This window comes from Durio zibethinus, chromosome 17 (assembly GCF_047325235.1).
Source record: "Durio zibethinus cultivar Kanyao isolate XHJ-2024 chromosome 17, ASM4732523v1, whole genome shotgun sequence".
Taxonomy (NCBI): Eukaryota; Viridiplantae; Streptophyta; class Magnoliopsida; order Malvales; family Malvaceae; genus Durio; species Durio zibethinus.
Window position 1 is genome coordinate 10,795,871 of NC_143178.1, and position 16,552 is coordinate 10,812,422.

Below are 16,552 nucleotides of genomic sequence, written 5' to 3' on the forward strand. Positions count from 1 at the left end.
TATTTTAGTAATTTTACACTTTTTGAAGGGCAATTAAGGTTTTTAATGCACCAAAAATCATGAAAAAGTATAAAATCATGATCTAGAGCATTTTACAAAAAATCAACTTTAGGAAGGTCAAATTATGAAAATATCCCTAAGGACATTTTGATAATTTCATCCTTTCAAGGGTGTGATCAATGTTTTTGATGCGTTAAAAGTCATAAAATAATATTTACATGTGATCTAAAATTTTTCACAAAAATCTAACTTTGAGAAGGTTAAATTACAAAAATACCCCTAAAAGGTAATTTAGTAATTTTACCCTTTTCAAAGTGCAATAAAGGTTTTTAGTCTATTAAAATAAAAAATATCAATCTTAAGCCTTATTAGTTATATTTTGTTGTAAAGTTTGAAGATTTACTTGAGTTCAATCAAATTTAACTGATTTTGACCAAGTTTGACCTTTGGGCATATTGGGTCAAATTGATCTTAAATCGATTTTGAAAAATTATTAAAATTAAAGAAACATTGGATTTAAACTAGGTCAAATTTTAAGAGTCTTACAACTAGTCAAAATTTTCTTAGAGACAATTAGGTGTCTATATTTGTACCAACTATTTTTGCTCTAACAATGTCTATCACTATAGCTATAAATGCACCCACTCCTATCCTTGCTACTCCACAAATCTCTAAGCCTCTAATCAGTTTGTCTAAGCTTACAACAGTCTGACCAAAGCCTTTTACAACTATTACTACCTTTGTTTTACTGCCTCTTCACCGTTAGTGGTGGTAAGTAATGACGCCAGTAGGTCTTCAAGCAAGTAGATGAAGGTTAATTTGAGAGATTTTATGCTAGTTGCAAGGTATTCTAGCAACTACTTGGACAGGATGGCTTTTGTTGATTTTACAATAATCAATGAGAGGCCAACCACATTGTTCCCAACAAAAGCTATATGTCTATGGGCCACCACCAACATTCCAGGTTCACTGAGGAAAGAGTTTAGTAGTTCCCCTATTCAAAAACCTGTAAGTTAAATTGTGTCTGCTTGTTGAGTTTAGTGTTAACTAAGCAATGATGTATTATGTTTGTGTCTTGTAGTGTTGGACTTGTTGGTTAATGCACTTGTTCTTTTCTACAGTATTTGGCAAATAAGGTATGCCTTTACGAGTAGGTAAAGCTATTGGTGATGAATTGTAAGCTAGTTAGAAGACTTATACAGAGAGATAAAGAAAATGGATGACTAGAAAGTGTTGGTCAAAGAGAATGAGCCTCTATTGAGAGTTAAAGACCCTTAATGTCTCCTACTTAAGGAATATAAAGGAGTTGGAGGCATAGCAAAAAGAGACTATTAGTGAAAACTTGGCTTTATAGTAATTATTGCATAGGACCAACACCCACCTAAAGGAGGTTTAAGAAGAAAGAAATAAGCTATGAGATAAGCAAATGGTGGCCACTGCAAGCGCTAACCAAGTGCAAGTAAAGAGAGATCAAGCTTTACCGATCACAAATCAATTAGAGGAATAGCTAGAAAAGTTAAAGGCAAAGCTAGAAGGGGAAAGAGTTAAGCCCTCTAAAAAGTTGGCAAAATAAGATGAGTGGACTGGCATTTTCCTGGCCATTGGCAAGCAATATAGGTTGTCTCTTTATATTAGGTTTAGTTGTAAGTAGGGCCTTTGGACCTAAGGGGATGGATTTTTCAAAAATAAGAATGCCACCATAAGGCTTCACTATTGAATTCCTAAAAGATTTTCCCTACTGAAGAGAGTAAATGTGTTTAAAATGATGGGTTGAATCTCAACGGGCCCTAACCTAAATGTTTTGGTTGCTCCTATTGGCAACTCTCAAGCAAGCAGTTCTGGTGCAGAGCCTATAGGCTATGAAGCTGAAGCTGATGTGCTTACTTCTTTCCCTAATGAGCTTGTGATCATGTTAACTGATGACACTTTTATTCTTAATGGTGGCCCTCTTACTATTTGTCACTCTTTAGGAATTTTTTGTTTCATGCCTTATTTTGTTTCTTTGTTTTTGCACTTTTGTGCTATGTGTGTACACATTTTGTATTATCAATAAAGGAAAAAAATTTTATAGCAACTCATATTTGCCTTATTTTTGCTTAATTACTTTGTGTTGGATTTGGTATAGCTGTCATTAAAACTTATCCTTGTGTTGCTTATGCAAAAATGGCTAAGCTAAATACTTCTCATAACTTAACTTTACTTTACTATTTGTATATTCTGACTTATAACAATTGCCAACTAAGTGCCATAATAGTAATGTTAGTCCCGACCATATGCCTTGAACTTAAGTATTTCCTAAACATTAAAAGGGTGTTTGGTTGGAAAAAATATAATATTTTCTTCTGAAATGTTGCTATTGGGTATTCAAATTCCTACGTTTGGTTGGATGTATCAGATTCTTAGGGGTAATCTTAGATTTCTAACAGTACCTAAACTTCAAAAATCAAAAACCCACATCTCTTTGTGGTTTTTTAATATTCCTATGGGAAAGTTACTTTTGTCCCACATTTGGCCTAAATAAAAATTGTTTTTGTTCTATTTTACCTTTTTGAAAATCAACACATGGAAAGAAACTTAATTTTGATTTTTTATTTAAAAACATAGTATTGAAAACAAATAGCACCAATACTACATTTATTGAAAACTTTAACACAGTATTTGAGTAATATTTTTTTTAATGTCAAATATGACATTTTTAGGGAACTAAACGCAGCAATTGTGACTTACTTTTTTGTGAAATTTTTTTAATACAACAAGTACTATTAATGAACAAAACGCATTATTTGAGTATTCTTTTTTTAATATTTTTTTCACTCAGATACTGTATTTTGAAGCTTTAAAATGCAATAATTGTAATCATTTATTGCATTTCTTTAAATAGAAATGTAGTATTTGGTTTAAATGAAAGCTCATGGGGGTCAGTCTAATCTCTCTTAACTACCAACAATTGCCATTTTGATTTGAAAGGTTTGTATTTGTCAAATCAAATGTCAAGCCCTTTTTAATTCAAGGAAATAAAGTATTAAAAACCTAAGAATACTAAAAAGTCATGACTTCAATGTATAATAGAGTGTCAAATTAACTTTCTAACCTTATATTTGTCTTTGTTGTACACCTTTTTTATTGCGTTTCTATTCAAAGAAATTTAGTAGTTGAGTACTATTTTTTTATTTTTCATTAGAATATTATGTTTCATTAACTTATTAGGATTTGACCAATATAACAAATTAGTGTTCTTCTAACCAATAGAAGCAAAATCTTAAAAAATCTAAATAATTGCATTTTTTTAAAGATAAACACAATAATTGATCATTATAATTTATTTAAAACAATGAAATACTGCATTTTCTTAAGATAAACACAGTAATTGTACATTGTACCTTTTTAAATTCATCAATTACTGTATTGTTTTAAGTTAAATGCAATAATTTTTTATTTTAATTTTTTAAAAATACGTGTATAATCAATTACTGCATGAAATTAACGCAATAATTGATGACTAATCCTTTTTTTAATAATTGGCCAGTCAAATACTATGTTTCTATGATTTGAAACACATTATTTGTCAATTATTTTTATTTAACAAATTTTTGTGTTTGTTATGTAGTGAAGGACATTATAATAAAAATACATGATTAAGTAATCTTATATTTCCCCTAACCAAACACATAAATCTAAAATGGGATGTCATGAAAAATTACACTTCCCTCAGAATCACATTTTCTCAAAGTTCACACTTTTCTCTAAAATTTAAGATTCTGCAAACAAAATGCTCCTCAAGTGTTTGAAAATAATGAGGAATGTGGAAGTTCACTCCATTTAAACTAAGTTTAGTAAGATTAGTAAATGACTTAGGTAGTCATCATAAGATATTATGTGCTTGGAAAATTTTGCACACTTTGGACTAATCTTATTTCCAAATTCCTAATAATGTAAGTGAATTTAAGGATTTTGGTATGTTAAGTGTTCTACTTGCTAGAAGGGTCGTGTCTTTGATCTTTTCTAGCTTGTGCAATAGTTTGCTTACTTACTTTATAAAGTGATACTATAATGCTGTAAAAATTTGAAAGAGGCTTTGCTTGAAGAAAAGGCACAGTATAATAACACTTAAGCATATTTGCTTTCATGTAGAAATAAAATGTCTTACAAAAGATAACAAATATGTGTACCATTATAAGATAGTTCCTTTGTTGTAATCTCATTATGACATATGGGTTTCATTTAGCTGTATTGGTATAAGGTCATATGGCTTAGGTAAAGATGGCGCCCATAGCACGTTGGGCATGTTGGCATAATAGCCTTAAAGCAATAAAAAAGATGGCACGTGAGGCACATTAGCCATGTTGGCATAATAGTCTTAACACAATAAAAAAGATGACGCATAGGGCACATTCGGCTTGTTGGCCTAGAGCCTTAATGCAATAAGGAATGACACACAGGGCATATTAGGCGTGGTGGCATAGAGCCTTATCATAATAAATAATAGCGTGTAGGGTGTGTTGGGTGTGTTAGCATGGAGCCTTAACAAATAGATAATGCAATGCATGGGGTGTTGAATATGTTAGCACGGAGCTTTAATGTAGTAAAATGGTATACTATGCAATGTGATTGGAATAAGGTGGTAGGATGCCATTTTTCTTCATTAAGAGTTTTCTTGTACATGAGTTCTTACGATAAAGGATCTAGTGAAACCCAAATATATAAATGAAAGGAAACATAAATGAAAAAGAAAAGACTTCACAAATTTATAAGACTTAGTGACAGACGTTTGTTAGATATAATACTTCTTCACATAAATAACATTCCATGTTCGTGGTATAAAGTTGGCCCCCATATCTTACAGCCTGTAAGCCCCAAATCTAATGATAGTTGACATTCTATATAGTCCTTCTTAGTTTAGTGTTAATTGTTTCCTTTCCCCAACTGGCTTGCTAGCTTTATAATTTTTGAGAACTAGGTCACTTACTTGGAAATGTATGTGTTTGATGCGAGAGTTGTAGTATTTAGGAACTTATTGGGTCTTGACAACCATCTTAACCTCAGCTAGGTCTTTGGTTTCTTGTAATAAATCCAAATTGGCCATTAAAGCTTTTTCATTTTGTTCGGAGTGTATTTACACCCATCTCAACAGGTATTGTAACATCTATCTAATAAGTCAACGTGAATGGCATTTCCCCTATTGGTGAGTGGTATGTGGTCTTGATCGCCCAAATTATACTACAGGCTTCTTCCACCTAAATTATTTTCACCTTGTCAAGCTTCCTTTTCAAGGTGGTTAGAATCTCCTGATTCATAGACTCTATCTGTCCATTGGTCTAGGATGGGTAGCAAAGCTATATATAAGAGCTATCTTATAGTTTTGGTAGAACTGTTTCAGTTTGTCAGCTTGGAATTGTGTCTCATTGTCTGTAATGATGGTGTGAGAAAGATTAAATATGCATACTATGTACTTTCACACAAAGTCTTCCACTATTTTGACAATAATGGTGGCTACAAGTTCTGCCTCGACACACTAGGTGAAGTAGTCACAAGTTACAATCAAAAACTTCTTCTAAGTGATCACCACAGATAATGGTCCTTAGATGTCAATGCCTTATTATGCAAATGGCCATGGGCTGAAAATCTGGTTAAGTATTTTTGTTGGCTGTCGAGGGACTTTGGTGAACCTCTAACACTTAACATAATTCTTAACCACCTCAACTACATCTTTCTTCATGGTGGGCTAATAATAACCCTATTGTAGAGCCTTCTGCGCAACCACTCACCTACCTACATGGTGATTGCACAACCCTTCATGAATTTTTTTTAACACATATTCTGCTATAGAGGGCAAAAGACACCTAAGAAAGAATGCTAAGAAAGCTTTCTTATATAAAGTGTCCTTTAATAGTGTAAATTAAGCTACTCTTTTCTTGACTTTCTTGCTAACTATAGGGTTAAAGGGATGTTCTCTTTTGAAATAGGTTTTAATGGGGGTTGTCCAAATGTTTTCTTCTTCAATGCATAGGACAAGGGGGACTTGAAGGTATCCGGACATTGATACATACTCCAAAAGATTTTTCAATACTCTCTAATCTCAATAATGACTATCAACTTGGACAATGAGTCGACATTGATGTTGTTAGCATAAGGAATTTGTTCAAAGGTCAATGTTGTAAAGGGCTGGTTGAGTTAGTGGATGATGACATTGTATTTAGCAAGCATGGGGTCTTTGACTTCATACCCACCATTAACTAAACAGGTGACCAACTATGAATTTCTGTACACAATTAGATCCTTCACATTTAAGCTAGCTACCAATTCTAGTCCTATAGCTAGTGCCTCATATTCAACTGCATTGTTGGAGACAGAAAAAACAAAAGATATGTCATACTGCCAGTTTTGGCCATGAGGAATTAGTAAAAAAATCCTTACACCAGAGCCATCTTTCCATGAAGAACCATCGATATACAACATCCAAGTCTACTTTGGTAAAGGCCTAATATTAGGGACATTAGACAATTTGGGGTGGGGGTAGCAATCTCTATTGGCTCATATGTCTCTTTCATCTTATCTTGTTCTAGTGGTAAGGTTGGGGCTTTTTAACATACTTTAGCGAGGCCTCAACCTCAAGTGTGAAGGAACATTTAATGAGAAAATCTATGATGGCTTGGGCTTTGATAGCCTTCATGGGCTTATACTCAATGTGGAACTCACTAAACTTGACACTCTATTTCATTATTCTATCAGAAAAATCTATTTTGTGAAAAACCTTTTTAAGGGTTTAGTTTGTTATTATGATAATAAAATGCACTTAAAAGTTGTATTAGTCGATGGGCAACTATCATCAAGGTGAAGACAATTTTTTAAGCTAACTGTAATTAACTTCCCTATTCTAGAATGCCTTGCTAGCATAATACACTGGGATCTTATTTGCACTTTCCTTCCGAACTAACACTGCAACCACTGTTCATTTGATGCTGCTAAATAAACATATAAGGGTTCACCGAGAAAAAGGCTAGCAAACAGGGAAGGAACTATTTTACAAAGGCTTTCTGACATTGATCATCCCACATAAACTTAATAGTACTTTAAAGGACTTTGAAAAAGGGTAAACACTTGTCGACCAACTTGAACACAAATTGAATAAAGCCTATCACTCACTCTGTTAATTTATACATCTCCTTAGTTTTTTCGTGAGGGATTCATATCTAGGATAGTTGTCACCTTCTCAGGGTTTATTTCTATATCCCTATTAGAGACCATAAATCTAAGAAACTTGCTTGCTTCCACACTAAAAATACATTTGGAAAGATTCAACTTCATGTTGTATTGATATAGGATGGAGAAAGCTTTTTTCAAATCCTATACATGCTGTTCTAAATAGGGGCTCTTTACCAATGTGTCATCTATATATACCTCTAAGGACCGCCCAATCTAGTCATTGAAAATCTTATTAACCAATCTCTAATAAATGGCCCTTGTTTTTTTAAGTCAGAAGGCCATGCCTATATAAAAGAATAGACCGTCTTCAGTTATGAAAGACATCTTCTACTGATCTATCCTAGCCAACTTAATCTGGTTGTACCCTAAAAATGCATCCATAAAGCTCAAGTATTTGTGACCCATAGATGAGTCAACCAACTGATCAATCAAAAAGAAAGGAAAATTATCCTTGGGGTGGGCTTTGTTCAAATTAGTGAAGTCCACTTATATATGCCATTTTCCATTCACCATTTTCACCATTATAACATTGGCAAGCCACTATGGTACTTTACCTTTTTTATGCAATTAACAGCCAACAACTTGTCAACTCTTTTTCTAATTATCTGTATCTATTCGAGGGTGGAATGCCTCTTTGTCTATTTCACTAGCTTGGCTACTAGGTTTACATTCAATTGGTGAGTGATAACACGCTCATCTATATTTACAACGTCTGTGGCAGACCAAGCAAAGACATCTATGTTGTGCTACAAGAATTGGTGCAATGTACCTTTCATTTTAGGGTCCAATAAGGAACCCGTTTGGGTGACTAGCTTTGGATTAAGAAGATACAACTGCACTAACACTGTTTGCTTGATAGGATGGCCTTATATTCTATGGTTTTGTCTCTGATGTCCAAGCTATCAATGTTGGGAGTTTGGGCTAAGGATGGGTTGATAAGGTGTATAAGAACGGGAGTTGGGTTGTGTTTCAAGCTCTTCTATTGGTAGAGGTGGTCTATTTACTACATTGTCCTCATTTTGTGTTAGTTGGATGTTTAACATATGGCATTAGCGGGTTGTGACTTAATTAGTTTTCATAAATTAGTCCCTTGTGGGTGTAGGAAACTTGACCTTTAAACAATAAATGGCCATCACCATCTTTCTTTTTTTCATTGGTGGCTTGCAAAAAATAACATTGTATGCTAATGGTTGATCTAGCATTAAAAAATCGACTAAGGTAATGAACGTGTGCTTACCATCCCTTACAGTAACTAACAAAGTGATGGATCATTTCATGACGATGGCTTGGTTTGCAAAATCGAATATAGGCCTTGATGGCCTTTAGTCACTATTTGAGAAACCCATTTGCCTAAACACCTAATACTGAATCAGGTTAACCACAATTCTACTATCCACCAAGATTCTCTATACTTGAAAATTGGTAATGATTGCCTAGACCACTATAGGGTCATTGCCATTATCAACTAAGATGTTGTATCATCTTATAAAAATTCCATCCGCCAACCTTTCATTTTCTATTTCTTAAGTGCCACATCAATGGCCATAACACTACGTAAGTGGGATTTGCACTTTGATTTGCTATTGGCCCAGTCTTCTGTTGTTTCCATGATGACATGAATTATTCCTTAGATAGGGTGCTCACTAGTTGTCTTCACTTGGCAAGGGTCGTCTTCTTAATGAAAAGAGCCTTTTGCCCTATTGGTAAACAAACATGTCTCTTAGCAGGCAAGATAATGGATTATTCTGGTTCTTATCATGGTGAGTAGGTTAGCTGTTAATTAGTTATTTCAATCTCTTTTTGAAGGGCTATGCACTCATCAGTTGAGTGATCTTTGGTGAAAGTTGGTTATCAGATTTTCTAGGAGCAAGCCTTGCCTGGTTGGGTGTTTAGTTGGTTCTTTGGGCAGGTTATTGGGTAATAGCATTGAGGGTTCGATTTAAAAGCTTGGTATTGGTTGGGTTATTGCTTAGAGTTTCAATGTATATTATTTTGCCAATCTCTTCTATTGGACTGGTTGTAGGATTGGCGGTTGTCATGAAACTATTGGCTAGGGGTTTTGTCCGCTTACTATCACCTCACGGGCATTCAAGGCATTGTTCACACTTCTCATCTTTATCTACAACTCTAATTTCTTTAGTTTTAGCAAATTTTTAGGCTCTTTCATAGAGTTGGTATAGTTGCTCAAGTTTGTTGTCTATTAAAGAATACTTGAGGTAATCATGCCTAATCCCAGAAGTAAAGGTTTGGATGCTCCACTTTATGTTAAGGTCTTTAATCTCTAAGGTGGCTGTGTTGAATTATTTAAAGTATTACTGTAAAGTCTTATCAGGTTTTTACTTTATGACCAGCAAGCTAACTGAGGAGCACACTGCAACCCTGTTGCTAAGGAATGAGCTAGGAACTGCTTATTTAATGTGTTGAAACTATCGATGGTTGTTGGGACCATAGAATAGAACCATGTATAGGCTCTTCCTCATGAAGTTATGGGGAAAACTTTACATTTTATCGCATCTAAAGCATTTGTAGATCCATGAAAATATTGAAGTGATCCAAGTGATCCTTTAGATCATTGGCCCCATTATAGATTTTTTTTAAGAGTTTGAGAGAGGTAAGGATATTGGCCTATTTGATAAACAAGGTTAGAGGGTTGTGGTCGTCTTTTAGCCATTAGAGGTTTTTTTTCTTTACCCTCTTTAGGTTAGCAAGTTTTTTATGCAAGGTAGCCACTTGTATGACCAATTCATTCTCAAGGTTAGAATTGGTGAGGGTTCAGTTTTGTGTGGTGGGTTCGTTAGGGTAAATACTATCTTGGATTGATTGGGGGTAGCTTTCTTCAAGATAGGTAAGGTTTTGGGAAGGTTCTCGAAATAAAAAAGCAGAGCTTTCCCTTAGGTAGGGTTTTCTTATGAGGTTATTAGGTAGCTTGTTGGTACTATTAGAGTAACTTTTGTTGGGTGGCTACTTGGGCATTTAGTAGCTGGATTTGGTTCATCAATGCATGGTAAAATTCTAGTGGTGGTTGTTACATGTTGGCTTTGTATATAGAGATTTGTAAGGGTGGTAATGTAACATGTACAATTTATATTGCAAGAGGAACATGTTGCCAATGAATGTTATTATTAGGTTATGAAAACTAGACTTGTATATAAGGTGGTTGGAATGTTAGGTTTGAAGGTCCAACAATAGTGGTGTGAACCAATGTTGGGATTATTGTCATATTTTTTGAGATAAAACTCCTATAAGGTTTTAATAGTATCCCAAAGGTTGTGTAGTCTATGCATTTAATGATAGTGAAGTACTAGAGAATGGAGAAATGGGGTGATACATCGAATTCCATGAAAGAAGGTTTAATGATGGGATTTGTGGGAGGATTGGTAGCATGGTGGTGCATTAGAGATAGCTACATGTTAGATTGTTGCATTTATGTTAGATGTTGCTGTTTTAGAAGAGTGAGGATGGTGAGACACGACTGTCATTCTCACAGATGACACCAATTATTGATGTTGTTTTTGGGTGCCTTAACTGCATTAGGGTTAACTCGAGGTTGGAGGTGATGAAACTTGGACCCGCAACTAGAAAACATGGTTAAGAGGCATCAGAGTTGGCTTTTCGAGATGTGTTTTGACGCTTAAGTAAGTAACGTGTTTAGGGTTTTAAGAGGAAAAAAGTGAAGTGTCCTAAGGAAACTATAATGGAGAGAAATACTTAAGTCTCACGTACTTAGGCCTCATCCTTACCTTATATATGAGACAAATGATGGTGACTTAACTAAAACAGTTGATAATTGATGATAAGTCTATGTGGAGCTTGAGGATGATCCATGTAGGTAATTACGAATTGCATTTAATGATATTAGGTAAACATGGATTGTATTTAATGATCTCAAATAAATTAAAGATGAGTGCTCAATTTTAAGGTGATGTTTTGATGAGACGTTAGTATAAGTGTTGAGTAAGCTCTTTCTTGGTGAAAGGCAAGCCAATTCTTAAGGTGAAGTGGGTGATGTGGTCGCTAGATGTGCATTGACTTGACATCTAAGAAAGTTAATTTTATTGACCGAGGAAATAAACATAACAAAATCAATAATTACATACCATATAAGAAAGTACAAACATTTGAAACAAAAGGTATGAAACACACCGTAACATTCCAAAGATTTTGAACCAAACCTTATAAATGTACGTCCATGGTTCAAGACTTTGAGTCTTATCATTAACCGCCTAATGTCTCAAACTACGGTTTCCACCATTACTTTGTATTTCTAATAGAATACTAAAAACAATGCTAATATCTTTGATAAATTTAAATAATCTTGTGTCTTTTTTTTTTACATGTGTTAACCATCCAACGAGCTTACAGCTCATTTTTATATATTCACAAACAGATAGAACATGTACAAATAATCAATTCATTTATCTCATTCTTTTTATTTTTTTATATAAAAGATGTTGCAATCTAAAAATTAAAAAAAAAATTATAAATTTTAAATTTTAAATTTTAGACTCGCTAAAATATCACTTCTTAAAAATGATTGTATGAACCGAATTAACCTTTAAACTCTTTTGAAATTTAATTTTACTTGAAACTTTGAGAAAAAAATATTTTAAGGGTATATTTAGTACATAAAATTATGATAAGATAGAATAATATGATATTATGAATTGGATTAAATTAAATAATATCATTTTATCTTATGTTTGATATGTGTAAAAATTAAGATAATTTTATTTATTGATTAAAATAATCATTTCTCAAAATTTATACAAGTTAAATTATTTATATAATTTACAATTTAAATTATTTATATAATTTTAAATATATAATAAAACATGTAAGTTTAATCTCATTAATTAAAAATAATCCTCTCCAATTTAAACGAATTAAATTATTTTATACCAAGAGGATAATTAATATTTATTACAGTTCTATTCTCTTCTTTAAATACAAATCTATCTATTTTTAAGATACAAACCAAATATAATATAAAACAATTATCATCCTATTTGTCCATTGTTGCTTCTCTATCCTATTCCTTCTCCAATTCAGTCCACACCAATAGGTACATTATTGTTTCAGCTTTGAGAAGCCAGAAGACTTTATATTCAATTAGCAAAGATAAAAAACTGTCCTCCACAGGTCGGAATGGGGGATTAATTTTAGGATAGATTCATTAAAGGATGAAAACATAAATGTGAAGACAAAAGCAGTTAATATAAAGGTCAAAATATTTACCCAACAACCACGTACACTGTTGGTTTAAGTCAGAGTTGGTATGACAGCAGTTTTCACTTCTCATTCCATTAGATTCATAATCATCAAGTTATAAAACATCATCTTCTGGAGAGACTTCTACATGGTTGCATAACTATTGTTGCACCCCAGCACCATAAATCGGTATCCACAACTTTCAGAACTTCGTTCAATAAAATCCTGTGCTTGTTGAGGCCTGCATCTTAAGCTGTAATTCCTGATTTAGGCTCCGAGTAATTCCATCTCTGTCTTTTCTAATCTTTAACTAAGATGTTATATGCCAATTCTAAAACTTCAGATACCTAAACAATCTGGACCAAAGGCCAATGGGCTCTCTTGCTGCTGCTGGTAGCTCATCAGGTTCCTTAAAGTTTGCTTTCTCACTCAACTCTTCAAATGAGTCAACAACATTTTGCAGCCTTGCAATGAATTCAATCAAAAGTGAAGTAAATGTTGCCAATGACAATGCGCTTGCATTCTCAAATGTTTTTGACTCTTCCAAAAGCGGGACTGCATCAGTAGTTAATGAAGTGCGCACGGGCCATGATATCTGTTTCTTAAGTAAGTCTCCAAAGGGTGCACGAGGAGGTACTGTGGGGTTGGCACCTACATTATTTTTCAGACCATCCCAACTATTTGGTATAGTAACTGTTCTGAGACAAAGTACTGCTTCACTGAGGGACTTACTACCCAGGACTTTGTGTTCTTCACTATCCAAGTTCAGTAAATTTTGAGGCTCTGCCAGACTATGTGGCCGATTTCCAATTTCCCAACTCTCAGCATTGACAAGAAGGTAGGATTTTCGGTCAATTTTGTTTTGCAGCTCTTCTGCAGCATCATGCACTTGAAATAGTATGTCAACAGGACCTAATTTCTCCATCTTTTTAACTTTGTTCCCAAGCTCACGCAACACTCTAGCACCTTCAGCACCTAACCTTTTAATTTCATGATGAAAAACTTGTCTCCGTTCAGGTGGAGCCTATACATACAAATAAGTATATTTTGAAAAATACAGTAAGTTTAAGGATAGTCCAAGAAAAAAGTGGCATTTGCAATGACAAGCACATTTCAATGAAGGGTAGCATTAGAATGGATAATCATCATTCAGTAAATTCTATTTGTCAATCATGATTCCTGTCGCAGAACAATTTCAATGTGGCATGTAGTCACTTCCATGAAGGTTATTTCTATGATTCAAAATTTGAATTTACATAACCTTTTCCCAGAAGTATATTCTAAAAGTTTGATAAAGGGATATTTAGGAATAGTTTAAAATAAATCTACAGTACAGTTATGAACAGAGCAAACGCATTCAGCAAAATTTTGTGTCATGGCAAAGAAGAGGTTTATATCAGAGAAAGCAATTATAGAAGTTGCATCACAAGAATAGTTTCCTAAGGTCAGAGAAAACTATTATTCTATCAGTGTCATAACAAACAAAGAATCGAAAGGACCCATTAGAATATTGTTAGTGGAACAATAAACCTGTTGCTCCAAAAGCACAGCTAAAAATAAAATTGTGGATCAAAAGAAATAGTAGTAATAACTTTTTGTCAGTTCAAAGCACAAATAATAATTCACGAGGAACCTCTGCCAAATGAAAAAGGTAAAACAAATAACTCAGGGATCCTAGCGCCATACAGCTTTAGAACAAACAAAGAATGAAAATGGAAGGCATTTGTAATCATATTGGCAGCCAATGGCAAACATTAGAGATAGGAAAGAATAACTACCTGTATCTCTGAAAGTATACAGCCATGCATGGCCATGACCATGAATGCACAATGCCTCAGTGCTCCACTTACTTTGGCATAATTCTTCCATGGATAACCCAGTGACCTGTAAGGACCATGAGGTGGCTCCCAGATGGCAAAACCCAACTTTGCATCCGAAAAGAAAAGGGAAAAAAGGGAACAAAGATGAGAATACCATCATTTCAGGTACCAGGTGGAAGATGTAAAATGCAACAAAAATTACCAGAGCTTCCTCCTGACTTGTAGATTCTACAGCTGATCTGTAGCCACTGTAAACTGGGTCATCTGAAGCTTGATAAGTTAGTATTCTGGAAGGGACCCTTTCATATTCAACACAGTTAAGGTACCCTTTAACACATCCTGATTAAAAGTAGAAGAAGACAAGCATGAGAATGAGCCATTACTTACAAAAATTGATGAGATATATTCGTAACATTACGTGCATATTAACCTTCTAAAGAATTTGCCACACTCATAAAATTTTTGGCCACCAAATTGTGTAGATCCTCTCCAGCCCAGATGGGGTAAAAGAATATGTTAACAACTAAACAAACAACGGCACCAAGGGCTATTAGCAAAAAACGTGTCACAGCTGTATGGATGAATTCCCCTGTCTTATACCCAGAGACTGTTACAAAACAATATGTCAACACAAACACTCGGAGTCCATATTCATATGGCTTCATCGTTGGGTAGAGTTTTGCATAAGTTGAAAAGAATCCTGGCAATAGATGGCATGTCAGAGAAAACCTAGTAGCAACTCCTAAAGAGACCAATTGTTAATAGTCTAGTCTAATACATGAGATAAAAATGATGACCAAAAAACCAGACCGATGATAAAGATGCTAATCACAATAACAACTTCTTCCCATTGTCCAGCCAACTGCGACAATTCTGCCATACCCAGAGCAAGCCCTCCAGCTGATAGTGTCCCCAGCCCTCGGTTAAATCCTTTGCTAAGAGTTGCTCCTGCAGAAAAAGGTGGCTATTAAAGTTGTAAACAAATAAAACACTACATAATATTACTATTTTTGAAGAATTAAAAATCTAGTATTTTTTTTACTTGATTTTACTTTAATATATGAAATAATCATATCAGAGCCACTATTTGTTCATTTTTAATTAATTATGATTCTGCTTTCAGTTTTTAAGAAGCAAAAACAAATAATAAAAAAGCAACAATCGAATCAAAACCTCTAAACAAACCCAAAAAGGAAAGAAAATCATTAAAAAAAACTGCAGCCAAACGTATGCAACAGCAACAAGGGCATTTATGTGATTGCAAACCAACAATTCAATAACCAACAACCGTAATCTATAATAAGAAAACTATTAGTGAAAAAACCAAAAATAAAAACCAACCATATTACCTATACTGAATTCAAAGACGACAACAACAGTGAGAATAGCCCAAACAGAGTGTTGGCTTAGCTCCTTGATGGGCTGTTTCCAGAAAATAAGCAACGAAATAAGCATTAAGGCAAGACCCATCTTGGCAGAGAAAATAATCTTTCTAGGATCCGATTTGCCCATCTGCCATGCCTTGCCTGCAACAAGCTGAACCACCTTTAGGAACCCAGTTATTTTGTCGCTTATGAATCTGTAAGAAAAACATCTCAGTCCCTGTCCTTGTCCTTGTTCCTCTTCTCCTTTTTCGTTGGCGAATCCCCACACTGAATGCCCTTTTGTTCTCTCCCTTTTCTCTAGAAGAGAGTACCTAAAAGAACCCAGCTTGGCAGCCATTGAGAACCAAAACTTATTTTTTCACAAACAGTTGAGAAAATAGTATATGAATCTGGAGACAAATTTTTTGTTTTGGTTTTAAACTGAATTTTTTTTATGGACTTCAATCGTATTAATTCAAAGGAGGGTAAAACACCAAAAACTAGAAGGAATGTTACGAAAGAGGTAAGCGAACAGGTGGTGGTTAAAACATTGGTAGGTAGGCAGCGGGTAGAGAATTGAGAAACGGCACCGTGGAAGGGAGTATTTTACCAACATTGTCATCGAGACCGATGAGATTGCAAATCGAGCCGTTCAAATTAACTTTAAAATAAATTTGATACAAATTGATAAAAAACAAATCTTTCGAGTTTCAACCGTCCAACGTGGGAGCCGATATCATCATTTTTGACGGAATCTAATGCCTTTTACAAAATATATTTTGGGGCAAGATTATAAGTCTACGGTCCTAATTGGAATTGGCTTTTGAGTTTTGCATTTTTTTCTTTTTTATAAAAACAATTATCTGACGGAGTTTTTAAAGTGTATATGTTTTTATTTTATATAATTGATTGTTGCTTTTTGTAGACTATAAGTAAACAAATCGTATCCAAAAATAA

At 34.1% G+C, this 16,552-nt stretch overlaps 1 protein-coding gene across 1 annotated transcript; it reads right to left on the reverse strand.

Moving 5' to 3' along the window:
• Positions 1-12,398: 12,398 nt before the first annotated feature.
• Positions 12,399-16,240, reverse strand: LOC111281831 (aluminum-activated malate transporter 9-like). The gene is made up of 6 exons (XM_022869555.2): positions 15,581-16,240; positions 15,042-15,179; positions 14,662-14,931; positions 14,434-14,570; positions 14,190-14,336; positions 12,399-13,435 (listed from the first exon to the last, which is right to left on the reverse strand). The coding sequence occupies exons 1-6, from the start codon at positions 15,951-15,953 to the stop codon at positions 12,743-12,745; spliced, it is 1,758 nt and encodes a 585-aa protein (XP_022725290.2). The 5' UTR covers positions 15,954-16,240; the 3' UTR covers positions 12,399-12,742.
• Between the last annotated feature and the right edge of the window lie 312 nt (positions 16,241-16,552).